This window comes from Dipodomys ordii, unplaced genomic scaffold (assembly GCF_000151885.1).
Source record: "Dipodomys ordii isolate 6190 unplaced genomic scaffold, Dord_2.0 Scaffold68, whole genome shotgun sequence".
In the NCBI taxonomy this organism is placed as follows: domain Eukaryota; kingdom Metazoa; phylum Chordata; class Mammalia; order Rodentia; family Heteromyidae; genus Dipodomys; species Dipodomys ordii.
Genome location: NW_012267284.1, coordinates 1876579 through 1898659, shown reverse-complemented (window position 1 = coordinate 1898659; position 22081 = coordinate 1876579). Strand labels below are relative to the sequence as shown.

At 53.6% G+C, this 22081-nt stretch overlaps 2 protein-coding genes across 4 annotated transcripts in view; one reads left to right on the top strand and one right to left on the bottom strand.

Moving 5' to 3' along the window:
- LOC105990856 (chromosome unknown open reading frame, human C7orf50) overlaps positions 1 to 22081 on the top strand; it is a 103825-nt gene that overhangs the window by 53832 nt on the left and 27912 nt on the right. The gene's annotated exons all lie outside the window — the stretch shown is intronic.
- Gpr146 (G protein-coupled receptor 146) lies at positions 6705 to 12628 on the bottom strand. Of its 3 annotated transcripts, XM_013023488.1 has the most exons (3): positions 12428 to 12628; positions 10468 to 10516; positions 6705 to 10147 (listed from the first exon to the last, which is right to left on the bottom strand). In XM_013023488.1, the coding sequence occupies exon 3, from the start codon at positions 10138 to 10140 to the stop codon at positions 9136 to 9138; it is 1005 nt and encodes a 334-aa protein (XP_012878942.1). In that variant the 5' UTR covers positions 10141 to 10147; positions 10468 to 10516; positions 12428 to 12628; the 3' UTR covers positions 6705 to 9135. The 3 variants fall into 3 exon arrangements, with proteins under 3 accessions (XP_012878942.1, XP_012878943.1, XP_012878941.1); XM_013023489.1 differs by lacking the exon at positions 10468 to 10516 and having other exon boundaries at positions 12212 to 12628; XM_013023487.1 differs by lacking the exon at positions 10468 to 10516.

Below are 22081 nucleotides of genomic sequence, written 5' to 3'. Positions count from 1 at the left end.
CTGAGCCCCAGCTTTCAGGGCTCTCTTGCAGATGCGTGCTGGCCCTCACACAGCCCCTCCCAGAAAGCAGCAACGTTTGCAACTTAAAATAGGAGCTGAAACCCCACCCAGACTCTAAGTGCTCAGGACCTATGCCAGCCAGCTATGCGCTCCCGAGCCTCTCCCAGCACTCACCCGGGGCCATGGTAGCCCAGTCCTGATCAGGGGTCTTGGCCCTCTCTCTCTGATAACAGGATGAACCGGGACAGTAGATGCTGTGTGGCCTGGGTGCCAGGTAACGGAGTTCTGACTGCAATGCTGAGCAGCCCTTGCTACCCTGCCTACCGCACACAGTTGGACTGTGCCAGGAGGCTACAGCACTAGCAGCAGGTCCTGGGCGGAGGCCCCAGGTTCTGAAGGGAGAGCTGTGGCCACACAAGGTAATGGATTTGGGGAGCGGTTTCCTCTTCTCAGCTTCTCCTAGGGTAGCCCTGTGGAAACTTGGGATGCTGTAGGCTTTACGTTCCTCTTCCTTGGTGCTTACACCCCTTTGCAAAGCTTGTGCCATGTTGGGGGGGGGGAAGAACCCTTGGGGACTTTATGCAATACCTAGCCCATCTGTGGTCACAGATGGCACCAGGGAAAACACCTGCAAGGGGATGCAGTGCTATGCTCAGCCCCTGGCTGGTGCTGCACTCTATACTGCCAGTCTCACGTGCTTGCTTTGGCCTCCTGAGTCAGGCAGGAAAGTATCCTGGGCACCTCACCCAGGCCCCTTGGCTTAAGGGGGCATTGCTGTCATCCTAAGGGTGGGAGATTGAAGCCACTTGATGGAATCTGGTACTGAGCCCTATTCTAGGAGCTAGACTCTTCTCTGGAGCCCCAGTGCTTGACTCCCAGGGAAGAGAAATCTAGGGCCCTGGATGGCAATGGCCTCTTCTCCATTGCCTACCTCTGTAGCCGGTGGGTGTCTCCCTCCTCCAGGATGTCCACCAGACCCTGGGCTCCCTCTCCCCACCTGCCTCCTGGCAGCCCCACACTGTCCTGTGTCAGCTCACCATGGCAGCCCCTGCCTGATGATGAGCTCGGGTGAGGCCGTACTCAGCTCACTGGTCCTGAGGTTAGTGGGACCACAGGTAGCTACCACCTGCCCTCTTCCTCTGAGAGCTTCTCCTGACATTCCTCACACTTGGCCCCCAAGTCTCTCTGTGTGGCTGCTGCTCCTGGCTTCTCTGGTGGCCTTGATGGATCGTTTTACAAACTCATATTCTGCCCCATCCTGCAGGATGGTCCCTGACTCCCTGCCCCATGTGCCTTGCCCCTGGCAGCATAGACCTCCACCCCCACCCTTGCAGAGGTGGTGGTGGTGGTGGTGGTGGTCTATGGTAGCTGGGATGTGTGACTGTGGGGGTGCTGAAGGCCCCCTGGGCTTCCTGCCCTGTCTAATTTGTCTAGTCTTCCCCACAGTGGACAGGGCAGTGCCTGCCCTGAACACCCACTTGCCAGTATTCTAGAGTAGACCAGCCTCTCTGATTCTGACTCAGGTTTTCCAGCTGTGAAGGGAGGGCTGGACTCTGTTCTGAAGCCCACTGTTCCTGTGCCCTGTGTGCAGGGATGGAGGGACAGACCCTATGCTGCCAGACCATGCCTGTCATTGTAGGTAGATGCTTGGTGCCACTGCTACTGCGAGACAATGAGCTGGTTGGGGCGGGGCTCTGTGGGGTCAGATGTTATTCACAGGGTTCACAGGTTTGGGGTGCTCCTGGATGAACTACCCACCTCCTGGGCCCAGGACTCAGGTACTGTGGCCTCTTGAAGGCCTGTGATGTGAGGAGTGACAGGGCAGGGCACAGGAAGCAAGGGCTCCTGAGCTAGCACCCTCCTGGGAACATGGATATGGGCTTTTCAGTCAAAGGTGGTTCACCATCTTCTCACCCCAGATCTGTAGGGAGGGTGGGGAGCGTCATGCACCTGAGGGTCCCAGGATCGAGAAGTCTACTCCTGTCCCTGGATGCCAGCAGATCACAAGGGCCAAAGCCTGAGGGCTGATTTGTCTAGATCGCAGCAGAGCGGCTGCTACAGGGCGGTCTTGGCTAAAGCCCAGCTTTGTCATCAGAACCTGTTACCAACATTATGAAGAATACTTACAAACTAGAGGCATTTTTAAAATGTAAACTTGGGGGTTCTGGTGGAAGCTGTGGGGTTTCAGTATTGGGCGCCTGGCCCACCACTTTGTTTTGGGGACGCTGGGGTGGGGTGAGACCATTGCAGAAGTCCCTGGACTGTGTCAGCCCACCACTTTCTCTGCCTGGAAAGCTGCTGGAAGCCCTTTACAGGCTGACAGGGCCTCTCTTGAGTGCTCACTCCAGGCCTGCCTGCTCCTCTACCTCTCCGCTTCTCCTCCTGCCCTTGCTTGGTTTACCCTGCAGGGTGATGCCCTCAGGCAGCCACGGGGCGGTGCTCTGAAAACAGGCAGCCATGGAACCCAGGACACTGCTCAGATCTCAGAAATGACTGTGCTGCCCTTACAGTAGTAACCAAGCGCCTGCCCCTGGGCACACACAATATCAGTGTCCCCGCCCCCCTCACAAGACCCTGAGATATGGTCCACATATGGCCAGGCTTATGGGTTTTCACAGTACATGCACCCATGCAATAATACAGCCGCACAGGCAGTGTCTCCTATGCTAGGAGTGAAGACGGGGCTGTGTGCGGCTCTTAAGATTTGGTTGGTGGCTGGGAGGTGACAGGTGTCCAGGCTGGGCTCTGGTGGCAAAGCTGCTGTGAAAGTATAGGTTGTAGACATCAGCCATATTGAGGAAAGGCCTGTGGTGGGACAAGTGGAATGGGTGGTAGCCACAAGTACATGCCCAGTGGTTGTGCCACTTTATAACCTCCCCTTCCCTCCGTTGTTGCCTGGAGCAGGCTGGGCGCATGAGGACTAGAAACTGATGGAGCTGGAGCTGTGCTGTTTCTCGGACTGAGGAGTTTGAAGGGTGTGAGCTGGAGCCTGAGTGCACACTGTGTCACACCTACAAGGGACCCAGCATCACCTCACTGGCATTCTACACCTGTTCCCCTCATTCCCCTGGGCCCCATCTGCACACCACAGGGCCCATGGCAGCAGGGACTCCTCCAGGACTGCTCCCCAGGTACCCTGCCAGTCCTGGCATCCTTTGGATTTTCCATTGTTCACCACAGGAGGGCACCCTGGCTGACTTGTGTATGGGCTGTGCCTGGCTCTGGAGGCTGTTGGAGTGGCCATAGTGGCCTGGTGTTTTATTGTCCTTCTCAGGAAGCTGCTGGTGTTTGACTTCTGTCTGTGTGAACGGGCAGGACACTGTGGTTAGCTGCCAGGATGGTGCCCTCCTCTTCTAAGTGGCCTCTGGCCTCTCCAGGTATCACCACTGAGTCCTAGGGCCTGGCAGTCATGTACCCCAATACTGCTGATGCGTTTTCCTTGCCTTTGTGAATAGGGTTCACCTGATGCATGCTTGATTTTATTTTTTTTATTTTTATTTTTGGGTCCGGTCGTGGGGCCTGAACTCTGGGCCTGGGCACTGTCCCTCAGCTCTTCAGCTCAAGGCTAGTGCTCTACCACTTGAGCCACAGCACCACTTCCAGCTTTTTTGTTTTTTGCTTATGTGGTGCTGAAGAATCAAACCCAGGGCCTCATGCATGCAAGGCAAGCACTCTACCACTGAGCCACCTTCCCAGCCCTGCATGCTTGATTTTAGTGAGTTGTTTCTCAGTGCTGGAGATGAAACCTAGGGTCCTGTGCATGCTGACCCAGGATTGCACCACCAGTTGTATCCCTATCCTTGTGCACATTCTTGGGGGGGCAAAGCCTGTATGCTGCCCTTTAGCATCACGTCGTCTGGGACCTGGATGTCACTGCATGCCTTTGCTGACAACAGTGTCTGTTCCTTGATATCTCATGGCCTGATCAGTTCTCACATTAACCGTTTGAGCATAAAGACAAGGAGGTAGTTTGCATTGAGCAAGTGTCCCAAGCCTATGCTTTTGTCTCTCAGGGCCTGTCCTCATGAAGCACTGTCCAGCAACACCATGTGCACAGGCACCCGCCTTGCAGAGGAGATGGAAATACAGTGGACAGTTGTCTTGGGCACTCAGCACTCATGGGGCCAACATCTGAGCCACTGCTTCAGCCATTGCTCGTGGCTCCTATCTGTTATCTCAACTACTTGGGAGGCTGAAATCAGGAGGATAGTTGTTCCAGGCCAGCCCAGGCAAAATAAATTTGCAAGACTCTATTTCAACAGAAAAAGATGGGCATAGTGGTACATGCCTGTCAACCTAGCTGTATGGGAAGTATAAATAAGAAGATTGCAATCCAGTCACATCCAGAATAAAAAAGTAAGACATCTATCTCAAATAACCAGAACACAGAGGGCTTAGAGTGTTGCTCAAGTGATGGAGCCCCTGCCTAGCAAGCATGAAGCATTGAGAACAAATCTTAGTGCTGTCAAAAAAAAAAAAAAAGTGCAGCAACTTCAATCTATATCTTCACAGCATGTTAAGTTACTTGACGAACTCAGGCAAACGCTTAGACATTATGGCTAGAGACAGAGCATTTAAGGCTGCTCCTGGCTGTGTGTAACAAAAAGCTTAGGGTAACCTGTCAGGAGGACCTCAGTCCCTACCTCTTCTCTGCCCCTTAGGACCCTTTGGTCTCTGTGCCTTTGGGAACATGGGTGAGCCATGCCCACTATGCTTCCAATCCTTGAGGACTCTTCCAGTGACTTTAACTCCTGGGTAGAACGTGTGTGAATATGCTGCCAGACCTGAGGGTCATGGGGTACTGGTGGTGGTATTGCAGTGACCCCATCTCTTTACATGCTGCTTTTAGTGTGTTTAGTGCTGCCCCACCCAGCCTAGTAAGAGGGAGGGTGGATTTCTGTGGGATTCACCTTCCTGTGGATGTGGAAATGGGGCAGAGCCCACACTGGATAAGCCCATAGCGAGGGCTCATATCCATTTGATTAAGAGAAAACCTCAGCCCCTGGGCAGGCAGGGGAGCCAGGTTGTAGCTGCTGGGCTCTGGTGACACATGGTCATGGCTGAGGCTGTGCCCCATCCTGCCCTGGCCTGCAGAGGGTGCCCCATAGCACCCACCCTTTCCTGACTAAGTGCACCCCAGCAGGCCACCAGATCCAGTGACATCAGACACAGGGTCAGGCGTGGAGGAGCTTGCTCTGGTCTCAGCCCCACCTGGGCAGGCAGTTGGCATCCATGAGCTTGCCCATGACATACCTGCCAGTCCTAGGCAGAGCACTTCAAGCTTTGTCAGCAACAGGCACTCCATGAACATGGCTGCTGCTGCCACCTTTGAGGTTCCTACGACCACCTCTGGGCTTTCAAAGAGCCCTCACCCAGCGACATCAGTGGTAGGATTGCCCAGGAATGTCCTGTATAGGATGTGGGAGGGCAGAAGTTTCCAGCAAGGTCTGGGAGGGGCCCCTCAGCCTGATGAGGCACTGGCATTTAGTATGTGAGTGGTAGGGTTGGGCAGGGGCAGTTGAGGCCAGCTGTGTGCTGGGGAGGGAGCTAGCATTACTGCGCTCTACCTTGTGGGTGCGCGTGGGCAGAATGCAAGGGCCAGAGGCCCTTGGAATGGCCTAGCCTTGAGCTAGGGTGGTCAGCTGGAATCTAGATCCCCGAGCTGAGCCTGGGCTTTGCCAAGAAAACCATGCCTTCAACACTGTGTTTCCCATGTGTTCCTCCAGGCTGCAAATTCTTTATTTTAAATATAAACTTGGTTCTCTTCAAATTAGGTGTCATTCCTAGATAACCGCTTGTCCATTCATTCCCTTCTCACATTAGACCAGTGCACCCTTTGTGAAGAGGACGGGAAATTGCATGAGCCCCTTCTCCATTTCCTGGGACCCCCTCAGTCCATCCTCATGGGCCCCAGAGCCCCCAAGAACAGCCTGAGGACTGTATCTCCCTTCAAGGACAAACAGGACTGGGCTAGGATGCCCTTGCTCTCCAGCCTGTGGCAGGCATGGAACCGGTCACGACTTTCTACCACTGACAGGGAGTTCCCAGGGACACGAGGAGTACTGAGCCCCACGGTCTGTTAGTCTGAGAGAATCTCTATAAATATGGGCCATAGAGCCCCTCAAGTGTAGAGGTGTATGCGGGGGAAACAGCCTGGTCAATGGCTCTTTCTGTGCTAGTTTTCTGCTCTTCATCACACACCCCTCCAAGCATGTACTTAAGAACTGAAGTCAGAAGCTGGGCATGGTATTGCCTGCCTGTGATTTCTGCACCTCAGAAGCTGGTGCAGAAGAAACATGGGTTCCAGACCAGCCTAGGCTATCTAGTGTGACCTTGTCTCAACTAATGTTGCTTGCTATTGGGTGGTAAGTGATGATGTCTGCCTTTAGCTGGTTGGGGTTCTTTCCAGTACTTTGTTCTTTCACAGTCACAGAACGTTAGGCAGGTGGTCCAGCTACTGGGGCAGAGCCCACAGGTAGAGGACAGATACAAGAACTCAGTGTGCGACTTATTTCTTTCATTTATTCTTGCTTTGTGTTCTGCCCAGGGCTTTTTGAAAAGAACAAGTGTTTGTTGTTTCTTGATCTGTCTGCTGCCATGGCAAGCAGCAGGTTCACTTTTCTACAGTGTCGCATAACCTCTGTGAAGGGAACCCCACATTAAGTTCACCTTTTGGGGTATAAATAATGAAACATGGCAACATGTGGGTTAATGAAAATAAGATCATTCATTTTGACTTCCAATAGCCAGGCAGTGCCGATAACAGAATGAATGGCTCCCCAATATATAGCATCTTCAAATTCCTGGGAAGAACTGAGTGCTGAGCACGTGACCATTGGTTCTTCCCTGAACCTTTGGATCTTCTCTGAGAATCCCAGGTCCTCTGTGTGTGTATGTGTGTGTGAATTGGAAATCTGACATGAGCAGGGCAAGAGACATACAAGGCACACTGGGTCCCAGGATGAATTCAACCCAGGAAGGTGGTAGCAAGGGCCAAAGATCATTGGGCCATATTGGGGTGTTAGAATAGCCACTGGGGTGGGCAGAAGGCTAGAGCCAGTAGGAGGCAGGCAAAAGGAGGGTCTCTGGCCCTGGAGGTGGCAGGATGAGGACGCACGAAATCAGGAATCTTGCTTGCTTGCTACAGGTGGCTGCCTGCCAAGTGTGTGTGTATGTCTGTGTGTCATGTGTCTGTGTGTTTCCACTAGAAAGACCTGACTAGGCAGATGGTGGTAAGGTCCTAGGAATCCAGTCCCCCAGTTTGTACCTAAAGTCATGGAGGAATTGCAAGGAGCAGAAATGTGACTTGGGCTCCTTCTTGCTTTGTTTGGTGGGGGAGGGAGGAGGTGGTGCCTCTCCTGACTTGTGGTGGGAGCATGCCCTACTTAGGAGCTCCTCCAGGAGTAAAGGTGAAACTAGGATAAGCAAGGAAAAAGGTCCTTTAAGCCAGAACATCACTGCATAAACAGCTTTCTTCATGTGGATCCCAAAAAGCTCAGCTGCGCTTGGCCCCTGGGCCTGCTCACCTGGCCTCGTAGCTCTCTGCAGAGCTATTTCCTCAGCAAACATGGAGATTGTACAGGCTGCAGTCGGGAGGCATAGCTAGTGTGTAGGCCCCAGCCTTTCCTAGCTCTGCACTTGAGGGGAGGGTGAGCCAGGTAGGCTGCTTTAAGGGTGTAGCAAGATCCTGACATGCCTTTAAAAACTTACAGTCAGAACCAACTGAGGAAATGGTTGCCTGCTTCAGCCCCATGGATTACAGAGAGGAAAGTGAGCCCTCCAGAACTTGTCCCATGTGGCCCTGAGGCCAGAGTGTCCAGTGTATCTTCATAATTCTTCACACAGCAAACTTCCTCAGGCCTGACCTGAAGGGATGTAGTTTGCATACAATAAATAAAATGAAAGCAACTGAATTTCCCAAGACAGGAAGAGCAGAGCTGGAGGCCGTTGTATAAGAAAGCCACAGCACTCAGGGCCATGGTCCTTGGGCTGGTGAGCTCAGAGGCAGCCTGTGTTGGGCAGTCAGAAGGAAATGTGTTATATGTTGCAGTGTGGGGCTGGGGCTGCACCCCACCATCACCCCAACTGTCTGCAGAGACAGCGGCAGTTGCAAAGACTAGCTTGAAGCACCTCACATTACTCCAAGGATCATGCAGGGAGATCATCAGAACTGAGGGCTGGGGACTATGGGCTGTAACTTAGTCCTGGAGACCTGGAGTCTTCCCACTTTTCACTTTATAATGTTTTACCAAATGTGTGGACAGAAGTCCAGAGAAAGTCTCCCTGAGGCATCATTGGCCTGGGGGTTCTAGTCTGAGTTGCTCCAGAGCTGATGTCCACATGCGGTGCCACATCTCTGGCCCCCAGTCCCTGGCCAGCTCAGGAGCCAAGCCAAGGGCAGTCTTGCCCTTCTCATCCCTCCAGGCCTCACAAACCAGACCTCTGCCCTGGGGAGGCCCTTTGGCTTTGGTGTTCTGTCAGAAGTCTGACCGTGTTTTCCTTTTCCTTGCGTTTGTTTTTTTCTTTATAGTTGTGTGCACACTTAGAGCACCTTATGTGGAAAGACAGACGTGTGCTGAGATAAGTGGGCTGCTGTCCTCCATGCAGGAGGGAAGCAGGTACATGGGGGCCAGTGCTCACTGACCATCACTTAGAGCCTGGTTGTGTGGCTGCAGCATGCCAAGCCAATGTGCTGTGCCTGCCCTACATGACATCTGCACCCACTGGTTCTGTTTTCCTCATCTTAACACTCGTCATTATCCATCAGGCATGTTTTTTTTTATAAAACAGTGAAAGGGGAATCTGCCCTGAAGTACAGGGTACCAATACTGGCTTTGGGTTTTCTTCTCTTCATTTGATGCCACAGGGGCGGAGGTCAGCGCGTTTGGGAAGATGTTAGGAGAGAGGCTCACAGCTCCAGGCAGGAGGGTCTGGGAGAGGCACCTGCTGCCTTCCACAGGACCTTGGCCCAAGATCTGTCATTAAGGGGACAACACAGGAAACCTGAAGGAAAACACCCATGTGCTGTTGTCCCTCTGGCACACCCCCCAGGGGAAGCAAGTGTTGCAGCGCTGGGTGGCAAAGTACTCTGCATGTCATAGGCTCTGTATCCAGACCTGGGCCTGTGGCTGTCCCCTATGCCTGTGCCATCACCTGCTGTATGCCCGAGGGGCCAGGGGAGCAGTGTCGATGCCCACAGTGCATTCGTTTGATCAGCCGCCGCAGTTTGCTGGGGAAGGTCTTGTTGATGTAACGATAGAGAAGGGGCGTTATGGAGCTGCTCAGGAAAGCCAAAAACTTGGACAAATCCTTGGCTAAATGCAGGATCCCCAGGTAGTGCCCATCCACAGGCCTCCCTCGCGAGGCCAGCACTGTGTGCCCCAGGAGGCTCAAGTAGTAAGGCGTCCAGAGCCCAAACTGTGTGCACACTGTGGCCACCAGAAGCCTGTGTACTGAGGGGTCCAGCCTGCCTGTATCCTGGTCAAGGGGTGTGGCCTCCTTCCGGACACGCGAGATGAGTGCCAGTGCATACAGCACAGCCAGGCCCGGTACCACATACCCGATGAGCACCAGGATGGCATCAGCAGCCTCTGTGTTCTGCATCTTGGCGCACTCAGCAATCCTGGAGGACACGTAGCTGCAGATGTAGAAGAGCAGGGAGGAGAAGCTGGTGAGCAGCGCCCCACCCCACACAAAGCCACACACATGCCTCGTGTTATACACGCTGGCCATGTAGGTACGTGGCAGAGCCCGCTCAATGTAGTAGTCAAGGCTGAGCAGGGCGGTGGAGTACATGGTCACCAGGGAGGCCACATTGAACAGGATCAGCAGCGTCACGTGGGCCTCGCTGCTGAGACTCCACAGCGCCCACCTGGAGTGGGGAGGTCCCAAGAGGTGCACGGGGGCCAGTGCAGCCAGCAGCAGGCCGGCCACGGCCATGTTCACAAAGTAGACATCTGGCATGGTCATGCTGCTCTTGCTGTTCACATTGGCCAGCACCAGCAGGGCATTGTAGCCCAGGCCCACAGGAACGCCTGCCACCAGGTAGAGCAGGGAGAGGACCCAGAGCCCCAGGCGCAGGTCCTGGCACAGCTGTTCCTCACCATGTCCTGTGTCATTGAGGAGGCCACAGCTCCACATGGTGCCTCTATGGAGAGAGAAACAAAGTCATACCCTGTCCCCTGGCTCAGTACCACCAGACTCCTGGGACAACTGCCCTGTTTTCTCTGTGCAGGGGAGGGCCCAGGCTCAGAGGCTAAGGGGACCTAGTGGACATGGTGACTCTCGGCTGCTTCTGAAGGACAGCAGAGCCGGGTGACTTGCCATTGCACCACTGCAGAGGCTGCTGTGTCCCGAGCCACACTGGCTGTGACAAGCGCTCACCATCACCCAAACGCAGGACACCTGGCAATTCTGGGGTATCCCGCCACCAGCCCCACACAGCAGCCAGTCCTGCTTGGCTCCTACCCTTTGAAGCTGACATCCACTGAGCACCTGGAAGCACACTCCTTGGTACCTGGTAGGACATGGACACAAACATCTGTGGGCAGGTGTGCCTGGCCCAAGGGAATGTTTGTGTGAAGACTCTGGTGCTGTACCAGCTAGACCTGGGGCCATGACCCCCAAGAAGAGCTGCCATGTTGGGAGGAGTGTGTGAAAACAGGAGTCTGCTTCAGGGTCCTGCAGGTCCTGCACCAGGGTCAACCATTCTCTTGAGAACTACAGAGTGGCTGTGGCTGCCTGCATCTACCCATTCTAGGAGTAGCAGCATAGCATAGATGGTCAGCCCTGGGGCAACCTGAGCCCCAGGGTCTGGCCTATCTCAGGAAGCACAAGGCAGGGTTACAGACTACATCTGTCCAATGGTCTCGACATACTCCAAGAAGAAACTCACAATGTAGAGAAAGGATTCCCTCAGATCCCATGTCCGAAAATGTCCAATTCTTTGGAAGGAAACCTTGCACTTAGAATGTTAACTTTTAGTGTATTTTATTCTGCTCCCAGAATAAAACACTTGTAGGCAGATGCACAGGAAGCCAGCGCTCCTGTTTCCCAAGCTCTGAACAAAGGGAGGAAGCTAGGCTGCAGTGCTGGCGCCACTGCGTCCCCACCCAACCTGTGTCCTGCGGGTGGGCATGTGTACAGGGTCACACTGCCACTTAGGATCATGGCCACCACCAGACTCCTGCCAGACACATAATCCACAGTGGGGCCCAGTTGGTATTGGGAAGGGCTGCAGGAAGGAAATGGAGGGTCTGGAGCCAGTAGCTAAAGTCCCATAGCACTGGCAGCTTGGCCGGAGGTCTGCCTCGACAATTCAGGTAAATACGAGGTTCCTGACATCATCCTTAGTCAAGACCACTGGTGCCCAGCAGGAGAGGTGCTTAGCACTGGATCCCATCAGATGCAGGTGCCCACTTTCCTTCCTTGGACAAGTGTTTGCACTCAAGTATTGGTCTTTTCCCCTCTGCCCCCATTCCCCAGTACTGAGGTTTGAACTCAGGCCCCCAGCCCTCCCAGGTCCTCCAATGCAGGCAAGTGCTACTCGCCATCCTATGCATTTCTTCACTATCTACCTTGGCCAAGAGCATCGCAGGAGATGTGCAGCCCAACCCATTCCTGAAATGTGTTGTTGCTTAGATGTCTTCTATCCTTCTATTTGTCCTTCTGGAGTGCTTTGCCCAAATCCTGACCACTGGCCCAACCCAGCCATTGGACAGTTTGGTACTCTGGCTCCTGCCCACTGAGCCTTCTGGCTCTGGCCACTGGAGTTGAGCTGAAGCTTGCATTGTGGCATTCTTGTCCACCAGACCCCTGTTGGCCTGGTCTTTGCATGGCATCCTAGACCCAGGCTTTGTCGAGGTGTCTCTTCATGTTCTCACTCAGTACCTTCTTCCTCAAGCTGGGAACAGGCTGTGAGAGCCACACATCCTCTTCCAAGGTGGCCCTTCACATACATGACTGAGACAGTGTCCTTTCTGCTCACCTCACAGGCTGACCCTGGTCTGACACACTGAGCTCCAGGCAGATCCAGTCCTCTGTCCCTCTCCACTCTATCCCTCTCGCTCAGCATTCCTGTCACTTGACTGGGAAGCTCTGGATGGTGGTTGCTCACTAGCACCGCCTCCTCCCCACAGGCAGCTTCTCCCTGGTGCCCCTATGTGACTCAACTGCCTGTCTTCTCCCCCCCTACACACACATTCTTCCTTACCTTTATCTTAGGTCCCACATTCCTTTGTGCTGGGGGATCCAGACACCATCAGTGGGCAGCATGGCAGGGCTAGGCGGTCTCCGCAGCCCAGAGGCCCTGGAAGCCCTGCTACTCTGCAGCAACTGGCAGCACAGGCTGAGCGTGCGTGAGAGCCGCGTGCTTGTGAAGGCTCGTGCCGTGGAGGCGGCACTTGTTTTCCTCCAGTAAATTACTCACCAAGTTTCTGCCTCCCTTGGCAGGCGCAGCAGCCCCTCCCTATCTCTGTTTACTGCTGGTTTCGAGAATGAGAGTTTGGACTTGGACGGTCGGCTCCACATCAAGTCGTTCATATCTCTGGGGGCCCAGGCTCAGGTCTGCTGTGGTGCCTCACACATGTCCCAACCACAAGCATCCTTTGACTCTGTAGCTGAGTTCTCTTGACCCTTGAGAAAATAAAGCGAATAGACATTTGTCTGCAGCAACTAAGGACAAAATAGTTGGACCTCCCCAAGCCTTTACCATAGAGATTCGGTCCACTTTCACTGCAGGCCTAGGGACAGAACACTTGGAAAATGCAGTATGGCACAAGGCAGGCTTAAAATAGAAGCCCATGTTTCCAGGTTGCCCAAGCTCGTGCACATCAAGTTAAAGAGGACCTGGGGAGGGGGGCAGGGGAGGAGGGATAGTTGGAGAAAAACAAAGGAGGGGGTATCAATGCTCAGCAAGAAATGTACTCATTACCTTACTCATGTAACTGTAACCCCTCTGTATAGCATCTTCACAATAAAATTTAAAAAAAAAAAAAGATTAAAGAGGATCAACCCAGGAGCACAAATGTGAGCCCGAGGCTCATCCTGCAGATAGCCCTGCCTGGCAGGCCTGCTCTCCCCCCGGCACCCTGCACACAGTAGAGGGAGACTGAAGCTGCTAGGACTGCTAATGCCCTGCCACTGAAAATGGAGCAGGAGGAAGGGCTGATGCCTGCCAGCTGGGTGGCCTGGAACTCCAGAGAGTGTCACGTGAAGCAGCATCGGTTTAGAATTCCCCGGTGTTCACACTCAGTGGCCCGGCCTCTGGTTTGAGATCAATGCCACCGTGTGGGGTGGTCACACCAGACCAGGCCCAGCAGAGGGGCAGTGGCTGTGTTGTGTTGGCAGCTTATTAAAATGCTGATAAGTTGAGGATCTTCTGTAGCTAGAGGTAGCTTCTGGGTATTTTTCTATCTGTTCTCAGAACTTTTATTTCAAATGAAGACCCCCAAGCCCAAAGATACTTGTTTTCATCATCAGTCCTAAAAATGACATTGGTTGCTTTGTCTTGACACTGCCCTGCAGGGGGCTTCTAGTCACTGGGGGACTGGGGACCAGCAGCACCTGGTGTTGGTGAGACCAAGATGGAAAAGGGGAGGACAAGGGGATTGCTGAATCCCCTAGAGTAGTGTCCCTGCAGCTGCCCCATGCAGTGCCCCTGGCCAGCAGAAAGCAGCGAGCAGAGCTGGCTGTGTGCTAGGAGGGCGGGCTGTGGCCACTGAGCTCAGTCAGTCTGGTCCCTGCCCGTCCTTGCCACCCAACCATGATGAGTGACACTTCCTCCATTATCACCCGGGAGCCAACTGGGCAGGGAGGTCCCATCCTGTTGAGGCTGGCACCAATTCTGCTTCCCCAGCCCCCACCCTGAGATAGGGTGGAACTGCACCCCCATTCCCTGAGATCCTCACTTCTTCCCTATTTGAGGAAGTGGGACAATGACTTGGTTTCCACTCTTCAACACAGGTCACAGGACCTGGGCTGAGCAGCCTTTCCAGTCAGCCAGGCCTTCTGGTAAAATTCCTTCATGAGAATAAAGAGCTCAGAACTAGAGGGTGGGAGATTTGGAGGTTAAGAGAATGTTCCACAAAATAGTCTCCTCAGAAGTGGGCTCAGTGGGGCTGAGAATGTGGCTTAGTGATAGAGTGCTTGCCTAGCATGCATGAAGCCCTGGGTTCATTTTCTCAGTACTACATACATAGAAAGGGTCGGAAGTGGCACCGTGGCTCAAGTGGTAGAGCACTAGCCTTGAGCAAAAGAAGCTCAAGGACAGTGCTCAGGCCCTGAGTTCAAGCCCCAGACTGGCCAAAAAAAAAAGTGTGCTCAGTGTCTGACAGTGAAAGCTTGGAGGGGAGGGTGTTCCAGGAATGCCCCACTGCACAAGAACTTGTGCAATCTCCAGCCCCCAGGGGGCATGAGTTGAGGCCCAGATTCAGCATACAATTTCCAGGGACCCCAGCAGACATATCAGACCATTCCTTGACCTGCAGCCTTAAAGCACTGCCTGTCCAACTCCCCACATGCCTGGAGCCCACTGAAGGGCCTGCCTCACCTCTTGCAACCTTCCTTAGTCATCTCCTCCCCTTCCTCCTCCTCCCACCAGGACCTGATCCTGTCGCACTGGCTGGTTTGTCCACCTTCCATTCTTGTCCTTGGCTACTCCTATCTCCAAAAACCTCCTCCACGCTTCCGGCAGGACCTGCCACACTTGTAGATCCCACCCTATCCCCTGTCTGTGTTCACATTCCTCAGACCAGCACCAGGAGCTGTCCTTGTCTCCAGTTCCCTTGCACCCCTCCATTCAGATGAACCTTCTCTGTCCACCTCTCCTCAGTAGGGCCCTTACTTCCTCCCTGACCCCCTTTTCTACTAGCTCAGGGCACAGCCAGCCCCAGGTAACTTTTCCACCAGCTTCAAGCGGTGACCAGGGGACAGGCTTCAGTCATGCTTTGATCCTGGTACATCTCTCCTAGAAGACTGAGGACATGGTACACACCCTGTTCCCCTCCTCTCTCATCACTATGGGAGGAAGTATCCACCTTCCCTTGGAATCCCAGCCAACACAGAGCCCAAAGCTGCTCCCTTCTGTGCAGTGAGCTGGGATGTGGTAGGAGGAAGGCACTGTACCACAAGCCAAGGCCCAGCTTTCTCTGTATGGCTGTCCCCTGGGCATGAAGCAGGCCTTGAGTCCCTGTGAGCCAGAAGCAGAGCGAGCCCAGATGTGATGCAGGTGCTGGGATACTGCTTAGGAGGGAGAAGGGTCACAAGACCTCGGACTCTCCAAATGTCCCAGACCATTTTGTTGTTTTCTTCCCAGTAGAATTCATTGAGACTGGGTGCTGGTGGCTCACACCTGCAGTACTAGCTACTCAGGGCTGAGACCTGGAAAACTAAGGAAACCTGGGAAAGATGGCAAGACACCATCTCCAAAATAGCCAACAAAATACTACACTAAAGTGGGAGAGTACTAACCATAAGTTAGAAAGCCAAGTGAAAACACAAGGTCAGAAAAATGAAAGAAAATTCATTGATAGGTGACTCATATGCCCTCTCTTTTTAGAAATCATACTCTTAAAGGGGGAGGCATGGCAGGAGCCAGGCATGGTAGCACACACCCATGACCCCAGCTACTCAAGAGGCAGAGGTAGAAGAATCACTATCTAGGCAGGAGCACTACTTGAGCAATAACCAAAGCAAAAAGGGACTGAAAGGTTTGCTCAGTTGGTAGAACATCTGCCCTGAATTCAAACTGCCAGAGTCAAAGAAGGCAACAAGTATTGGGCAGCCTTGTGCTGCTGCTGATTCATTCCCAGAGGCAGCTGGCACAGCCTTACATACATGGGTACAGTCTCCAAGGTTCCAAGCCTGTGGAGCCCACACAGGTCAGGGAGGAGGAGAGAGGCAGAGGGCTGAATGAAGGCATTGGAGCCAGCTGAGAGTGTGCGTGGAAATGTTCCCCACCACTTGACTGGTCCCTGATCCACTCAGAACTGTAGCCTGCCAGGCTCCTCACCCCTTCTGTCCTTGTCCTGGGTACTGCTACAGCAGAAAGAACTGGGCATGTACATTCAGAGCTAGGGGTTAGGACGGCCGAGGCGGGGGGGGGGGGGGGGGGGGGGGGGGGGTTTCCCCTGCAAAGCCTCCAAGAACATATGGGTGGGGGCAGGGGCCTCTCCACTGAGGGGAGCCTGGTGGAAGCTGGGGGCAGAAGGGGGCAGAATACTGGTGATCCATTTGTGGCTCTGTTCCTGTCCAGGCCTCCCTGCTGACTTGGGGTACCCTCAGGCCATTTGAGCCTGTAATGGTTCTGTTGGGTAGGCACACAGGAGTGGTTTTGTTTCCCTCTGAGGTACACCAGGGGCGGCCCAGGAAGGTGCCTTCCCTGTGGGGTTGTAAGGACTTAGCTGTTTCCACAGCCTCTCTTGCCCTATGTCTTCAGCTAGGGCCTTCATGTGTATCCTACTGGAGAGTCACTGTGTTCAGATATCCTTATGGATGAGAGGTGGACCTGACTTCCTGGAAAGAAGGCTCCAGGTGTCATTTTGGAAGTTGTGGCCTTGGCCCCAGAGGGGCTGTCCCTTCTGTCTCATCCAACTGAGCAGCTGTGGAGTAACTTGAGAAAAGAAAGCTAGTCATGGTAGTTCACACCTGTAGTCGCTTAGGACTTAGGAGGTGGAGGCAAGAAGATCTCAAATTCAAGGCCAGCCTGGGCAAAGATAATGAAACTCTGTAAATGAAGGATCAAAAGGGTTGGAGGTGTGGCTCAAATGGTAGAGCACTTGGCTAGCCTGTGTGAGGCCCTAGTCCATACTACTGAAATGAAAACCTGTAGGAATGTCTGGTCTCCAGACCAGTAGGGACAGGCAGGACAGGGTCCTTGCTGAGAGCGGAACCAACCCAGTGGTCTGGGGAGCTTCCTGCCTTCTTGAAATTTGTAGCAGTGCCCATCCTCCCAAGCTGGGTGGCTGGCTGCTTTGTTCTGAGCCTTGAACAGTTTGGAGATCTTGGGTTTCTTCCTGATTCCTAACTGTAGCCCCACAAGCTTCCCACCTTTCCCAGAGGTCATCTTCAAACATCCTCGAAGCACCTGGCCTAGACATCCTGCTACACGCCTGGGTGCAGGCAGAGCCCCTGTGGATCTGTGAGACAATACATCTTGATGCATCTTGGTCTGCCGGGTCTGGGGTCCTAGCAGCTAGGGCACAGTTGTGAACATACTGTTCTGACATAAGTAGAACATTAGGTGTGCCTGGGCCTGGCTGACAGAATGGGACACAGACAGGAGCACAGCAGCTGTTGTCCAACACCCCCTCCCCCCCCCCGTCCTCCCACCCCCAGGGCTCCCTGCTCCAACATGAACTTGCAACATGGCCCCACAGTCCTAAAACTGCTTTTACATACCAACTTGGCCTCTGGAATCAGTTGGCTGCTGGCAGGGGGCTTGTACCCTGAAGTCTGCCGAGAGTCAGGGCAGTGGCACTGGGAGCCAGGCCCCCTTGGTTTGCATGCCATTCTTCCTGCTTCAAGCTTTTTTAGGAGGTTGCTGCTAGCTCTGCCTGCTTCCCTGTTTCAGAAAATCCTTATGAGCATGTCAGGAGGATTAAATAAAGCAATTCTCGTGAAGGTGGGCCCTAGAGGGGCAGGCTACCAGCCTCCCTGCTGTCACTAGGAGGCTGGCCTGCGGCCTTTTGCTCAGAATCATGCTTGACTGACATGTAAAGTGGAGACATAGGGGCAGCAGCACACGAGTCCAGGTGAGCGGCGTAAGCACACACAGGCAGGGCACGGTGGATGAGGAAGACCCTCCAGCGCTCATCTCACTTGGGGGACCAGAGAGGCTCTGCCAAACTGCAGTCACTGTGTTCTAGCTGGGGCCTCTGATAGTCTCCAGTGCCATACTACAGGGTAAAATACTTGCTTCTCTGGCCTGTCTTCACTGCTCTCCAAGGAATGCAGAATTGGGATGTGTTTCAAGGGTTGAAGTTATTTTCTGCTTATACCTTTTTGGGAGGCTGTAGTGGGGGTTGGGGGTTGAACTATGGGCCTTGGGTGTGCTAAGTGGTCTTCTACCATGGGAACTACCTACCCTACCCCAGCCTTTCTGCTTGTAACTGGGTGGACCCCACATGGACCAGCTCCTGAGGCCACAATGGACAGGACAAGGGCCCCATTCAGCCTGGCTGTTTGGAGTGTATTATGGTGAGACATTGGCTTCTTTCTTGTACACCTTATTTTAAAAGAGCCCTGTGGCATGAACTGACTGTAAATCTGCTCATAGTGATGGTCAGTAAGCAACAAAAGCCTAGAGCTGATCAGTGATCCCTGATGGCAGTGGATGCCAGGAGTGATGCCAGGAGTGGCCCAAGGGAACTGTCTGTGGCAACAGGGACACAGGGACATGGAGAGTGCAGGCCCAGCACAGAAAGTTTCGGAGTGGGGGGGGAGAGGGGGTGGCTGGACCTGACTCACTATAACCTCCCAGTCTCCTTTTCCTGCTGCTGTTCACCAGGAGAGTCTAACTTCCTCTGTTTAGGACCTCCTCTCTCAGCTGGGGGGGGGGGGATCTTTCTCCATGCATGTCTGAGATATCCTTGTGTCCTGTCTATTCGACCTGCCTTTGTTCTACTCACCCATGGTGTTTTTGCTCTGGGCACCAGCACCCTTGGGAATGCCTCCCTGACCATGCCCTCGGCCAGGGTGCTGAGGTACAGCCATCTCCCTCTGCTGCTGTGCACAACTTGTGCACAAGGGAAGAAGCCGGGCCAGAGTGGTCCCAGTTTAACTCTTGGGGATGTAGATGTCCCTAGCAATAGATTACAGGGCCCAGGCACAGTGTGCTGTGAGGGCTGGGGAGCCAGTGGGCAGACAGCTTGGCCTCCCAGCTGTGAGGCCTCCCAGCCCAGGCACCTGGCAAGCTGCTTCTGTTGGAAGGAGACCTGCTGTGCACCAGGAGACTCACTTGGGGTGCATGTTCTGGAACAATCAGAGTGCTTTGAAAATGACTCCCAAGTGTTTATTTGTTTTGATAGTAATAGGCAGAGGCCTTGGCGACAATTAGCATCCAGCTCTCAGAGAGAGCCCAGCGCTCAGGGGAGGCCCAGGCTGTCATGGTTTTCAGTGTGGAGAGCTGGCTTGGGCTGGCTCTGATCACTGAGGCTCTGCCTTCCTATGGTGCAGTAAGAAGCCTCCTTAAGTGGATAGCTGGTTTGGATTTGAGTGACATTTGCTTTCTAGTTCCCACAGCCATGCAGTGAGTGTGAGCTGGGCAACCTGGCCTAGCTGCGTACAGGGAGCATGCTGTCGGTCCATGGCCAAGAGTGTGCTTGTTGCTGGCTCTGGAAAGCCCTGGGGGGCTGACACCAGCAACCCTGGCCACAAGCAAGCTGGGTGCCTGTGAAGGGGCCTTGGACTCTATCTCCCTGGAAGAAGATGGGACGTACGTTCTTTATTGGTACTAGCTACTTAGACTGTTTTCCCCCAACTAATGTGGTTTAAAGTTAATGCCCTAGAGCTGGGAAGGTGGCTCAGTGGTAGAGTGCTTGCCTCGCATGCTCGAGGTTCGATTCCTCAGCACCACATAAGCAAAAAGAAAAAAGCTGGAAGTGGCGCTGTGGCTCAAGTGGTAGAGTGCTAGCCTTGAGCTGAAGAGCTGAGGGACAGCACCCAGGCCCAGAGTTCAGGCCCCACGACTGGATCCCCCCCCCAAAAAAAAAAAAAGTTAATGCCCTGTCCAAATACACCAGACCAGGGAAAACAGGAAAAGGAAAACACACACACACACACACACACACAACAACTCAGAAATTCATGGTCCAGGCTGAAAACAGAAGTCTCCATTTCAAACCCCAAGCAGCAGGCTTGGCACCCCATCTGGGCTTCCTGAAGTCTTACCTGCAGGGAAGCTGCAGATCTTATCACAGCCTTGGTGTTTATTTTTACTCTCACGGTTGGGCTAATCTAGAGAGCTGCTTACTTGATTTGCTCTGGTTCTGATTAAAATTGGGAGCCCCCCCATTCCCCTCAGCATGCATGGAGGGGCCCAGGGTGTGCTCTGGGGTACACAGGACACCTGCCCATCTCCATCTGCCTTTCTGCTTGTTTTGCACAGGGCTCCTGCACTCACTCCCAAGAGACCCAGTTCCTCTCTCCTCAGCAGCTTCTCATGTTGCATCTCAAGCTAGTCAAAAAACTTTCAGCTTTTCTTTCCAAATGGAGTGCCCCTGGGCTCTGGAACTGGTGCTTTGGAGTCCTGGCCCTTTGAGAGCCTGTGGACAGAGACAGTCTGGTGCTACCAGGTCAGGCAAGTGTGGTAGTAGAGCCAGCCTTGCCTTGGGGAGTGGGGAAGCTGGGGCACCTTCGGGTAGGAGTAACAGAAAAGAAACCAGTATCCCAGTATCTGTTGACTATCATGCTCACTTACACGTGAACCTGGACGATTTGCTCCCCTCCCTGAAGGCCTAGCCTTGGCTGTTATGTTTCCACAGTGTAGCTAGGTCATTACAGGACAGGTGACAGTTCCTATTTCAGGATTCTAAGTAACTTCAGGGGCAGAGAGAGAAAGAAGAGCTCTTTCCTTTCCTCTCCCTCCCCAGTGAGCAGCATACCCAGCTTCCTGCTTGTCAGCTATCCAGCCAAGCTTTCCTAAGAGTGCCACTTATCCACTGTTAAACAGATGCAGCCCACCTTTATATCTCTTCCTAAATTTCCTTATGTTCTCACTTTTTTCTCATCAGCTTATTTAGAGACTCATGAAATACAGATGCCAAGTCAACTCTGACATTTACATTCTACCCTCCATCTGTATTCTTCCCTCCTCAGGGTGTTTCCATACTCATGAGAAAGGCAGGACAACAAGGGGACACCTGTGTGGCCTATCTGTAACACAAAGGGCACAGTAAGTGCTGAATATATTCAAATTTTTAAAAGCCATCTTCATTTAGGAAGAGGTTCTTTTTTTTTTTTTTTTTTTGGTCGGTCGTGGGGCTTGAACTCTGGGCCTGGGCGCTGTCCCTCAGCTCTTCAGCTCAAGGCGAATGCTCTACCACTTGAGCTACAGTACCACTTCCGGTTTCCTGGTGGTTTATTGGAGATAGGAGTCTCACTGTCTCTCCTGCCTGGGCTGGCTTTGAACCGTGATCCTCAGATCTCAGCCTCCTGAGTAGCTAGGATTACAGGTGTGAGCCACCAGCACCCGGCTAGGAAGAGGTTCTGATTCTGGTTTGGAGATCTGGTCTTTAAGGAGCTGTATAGCAGGTCAAGAGTAATGTCTAGACCTGGTGTAATTATTTGCTTTTCTGAGACTTGAACTTAAGGCCTTCTGATTGCTCAGCTGGTGCTCTACTACTTGAACCATGCCTCCAGCCAGACTTTTTTTTGCTGGTTTTGAAAATAGAGTCTCCTGGACTTTTCTGCAAGGGGCTGTTGTCAAACCAAAACCTTTCCAAGTTCCAGCCTCTTAAGTAGGTAGGATTAGATTACAGGAGTGAGCCATTTGGTATAATTATTAATAATGCCTCTTTTCACTCTTAGCAGTGCCCCAGTTAGGACGATATAGTGCCTGGCCACCACGAGGCACCAGCAGCCCCACCTGGGTCAGAACCTCTCGATTTACAGACGCTGCCTGCTCTTCTGTGAGTGCTTCTACTAAATGCTGAAGATAGGAAAGAAAAAAGAGGGGGCGTCACGCTGCTCCCTCAGGAGAGGTGGTGGTTGCTTAACGTGGGACAGGATCTCAACTTAAGCCCCTGTCCGCAGATAAGGAGATCAAAGGTGGCAGGTTCTGCGGCTCGGCCAGCGCGACGCTGTCCCCGGCCAGGCTGGGCTGGGCGCCCGCCCGGCGCGGTGACAGCGCGGAGGGGGCCGATTTTCCAACCAGCGAGACTTCGAAGGCGTCTGTCCCCGCTGCGCGCTGGACGGGGCGCTCGACACCGGTCTGCTGTCCCGGCGTCCTGAGACCCCGTCACCGGAGGGGCGGCCGCGGTGACCCCGAGCCGGGACAGGTGAGGGGGCAGCGCCGCCTACGCGAGCGGCGACCTGGCCGCGGGTCCTCGGGTCAATGACCCAGCGGGCGCCCGGCCCCTGGCGG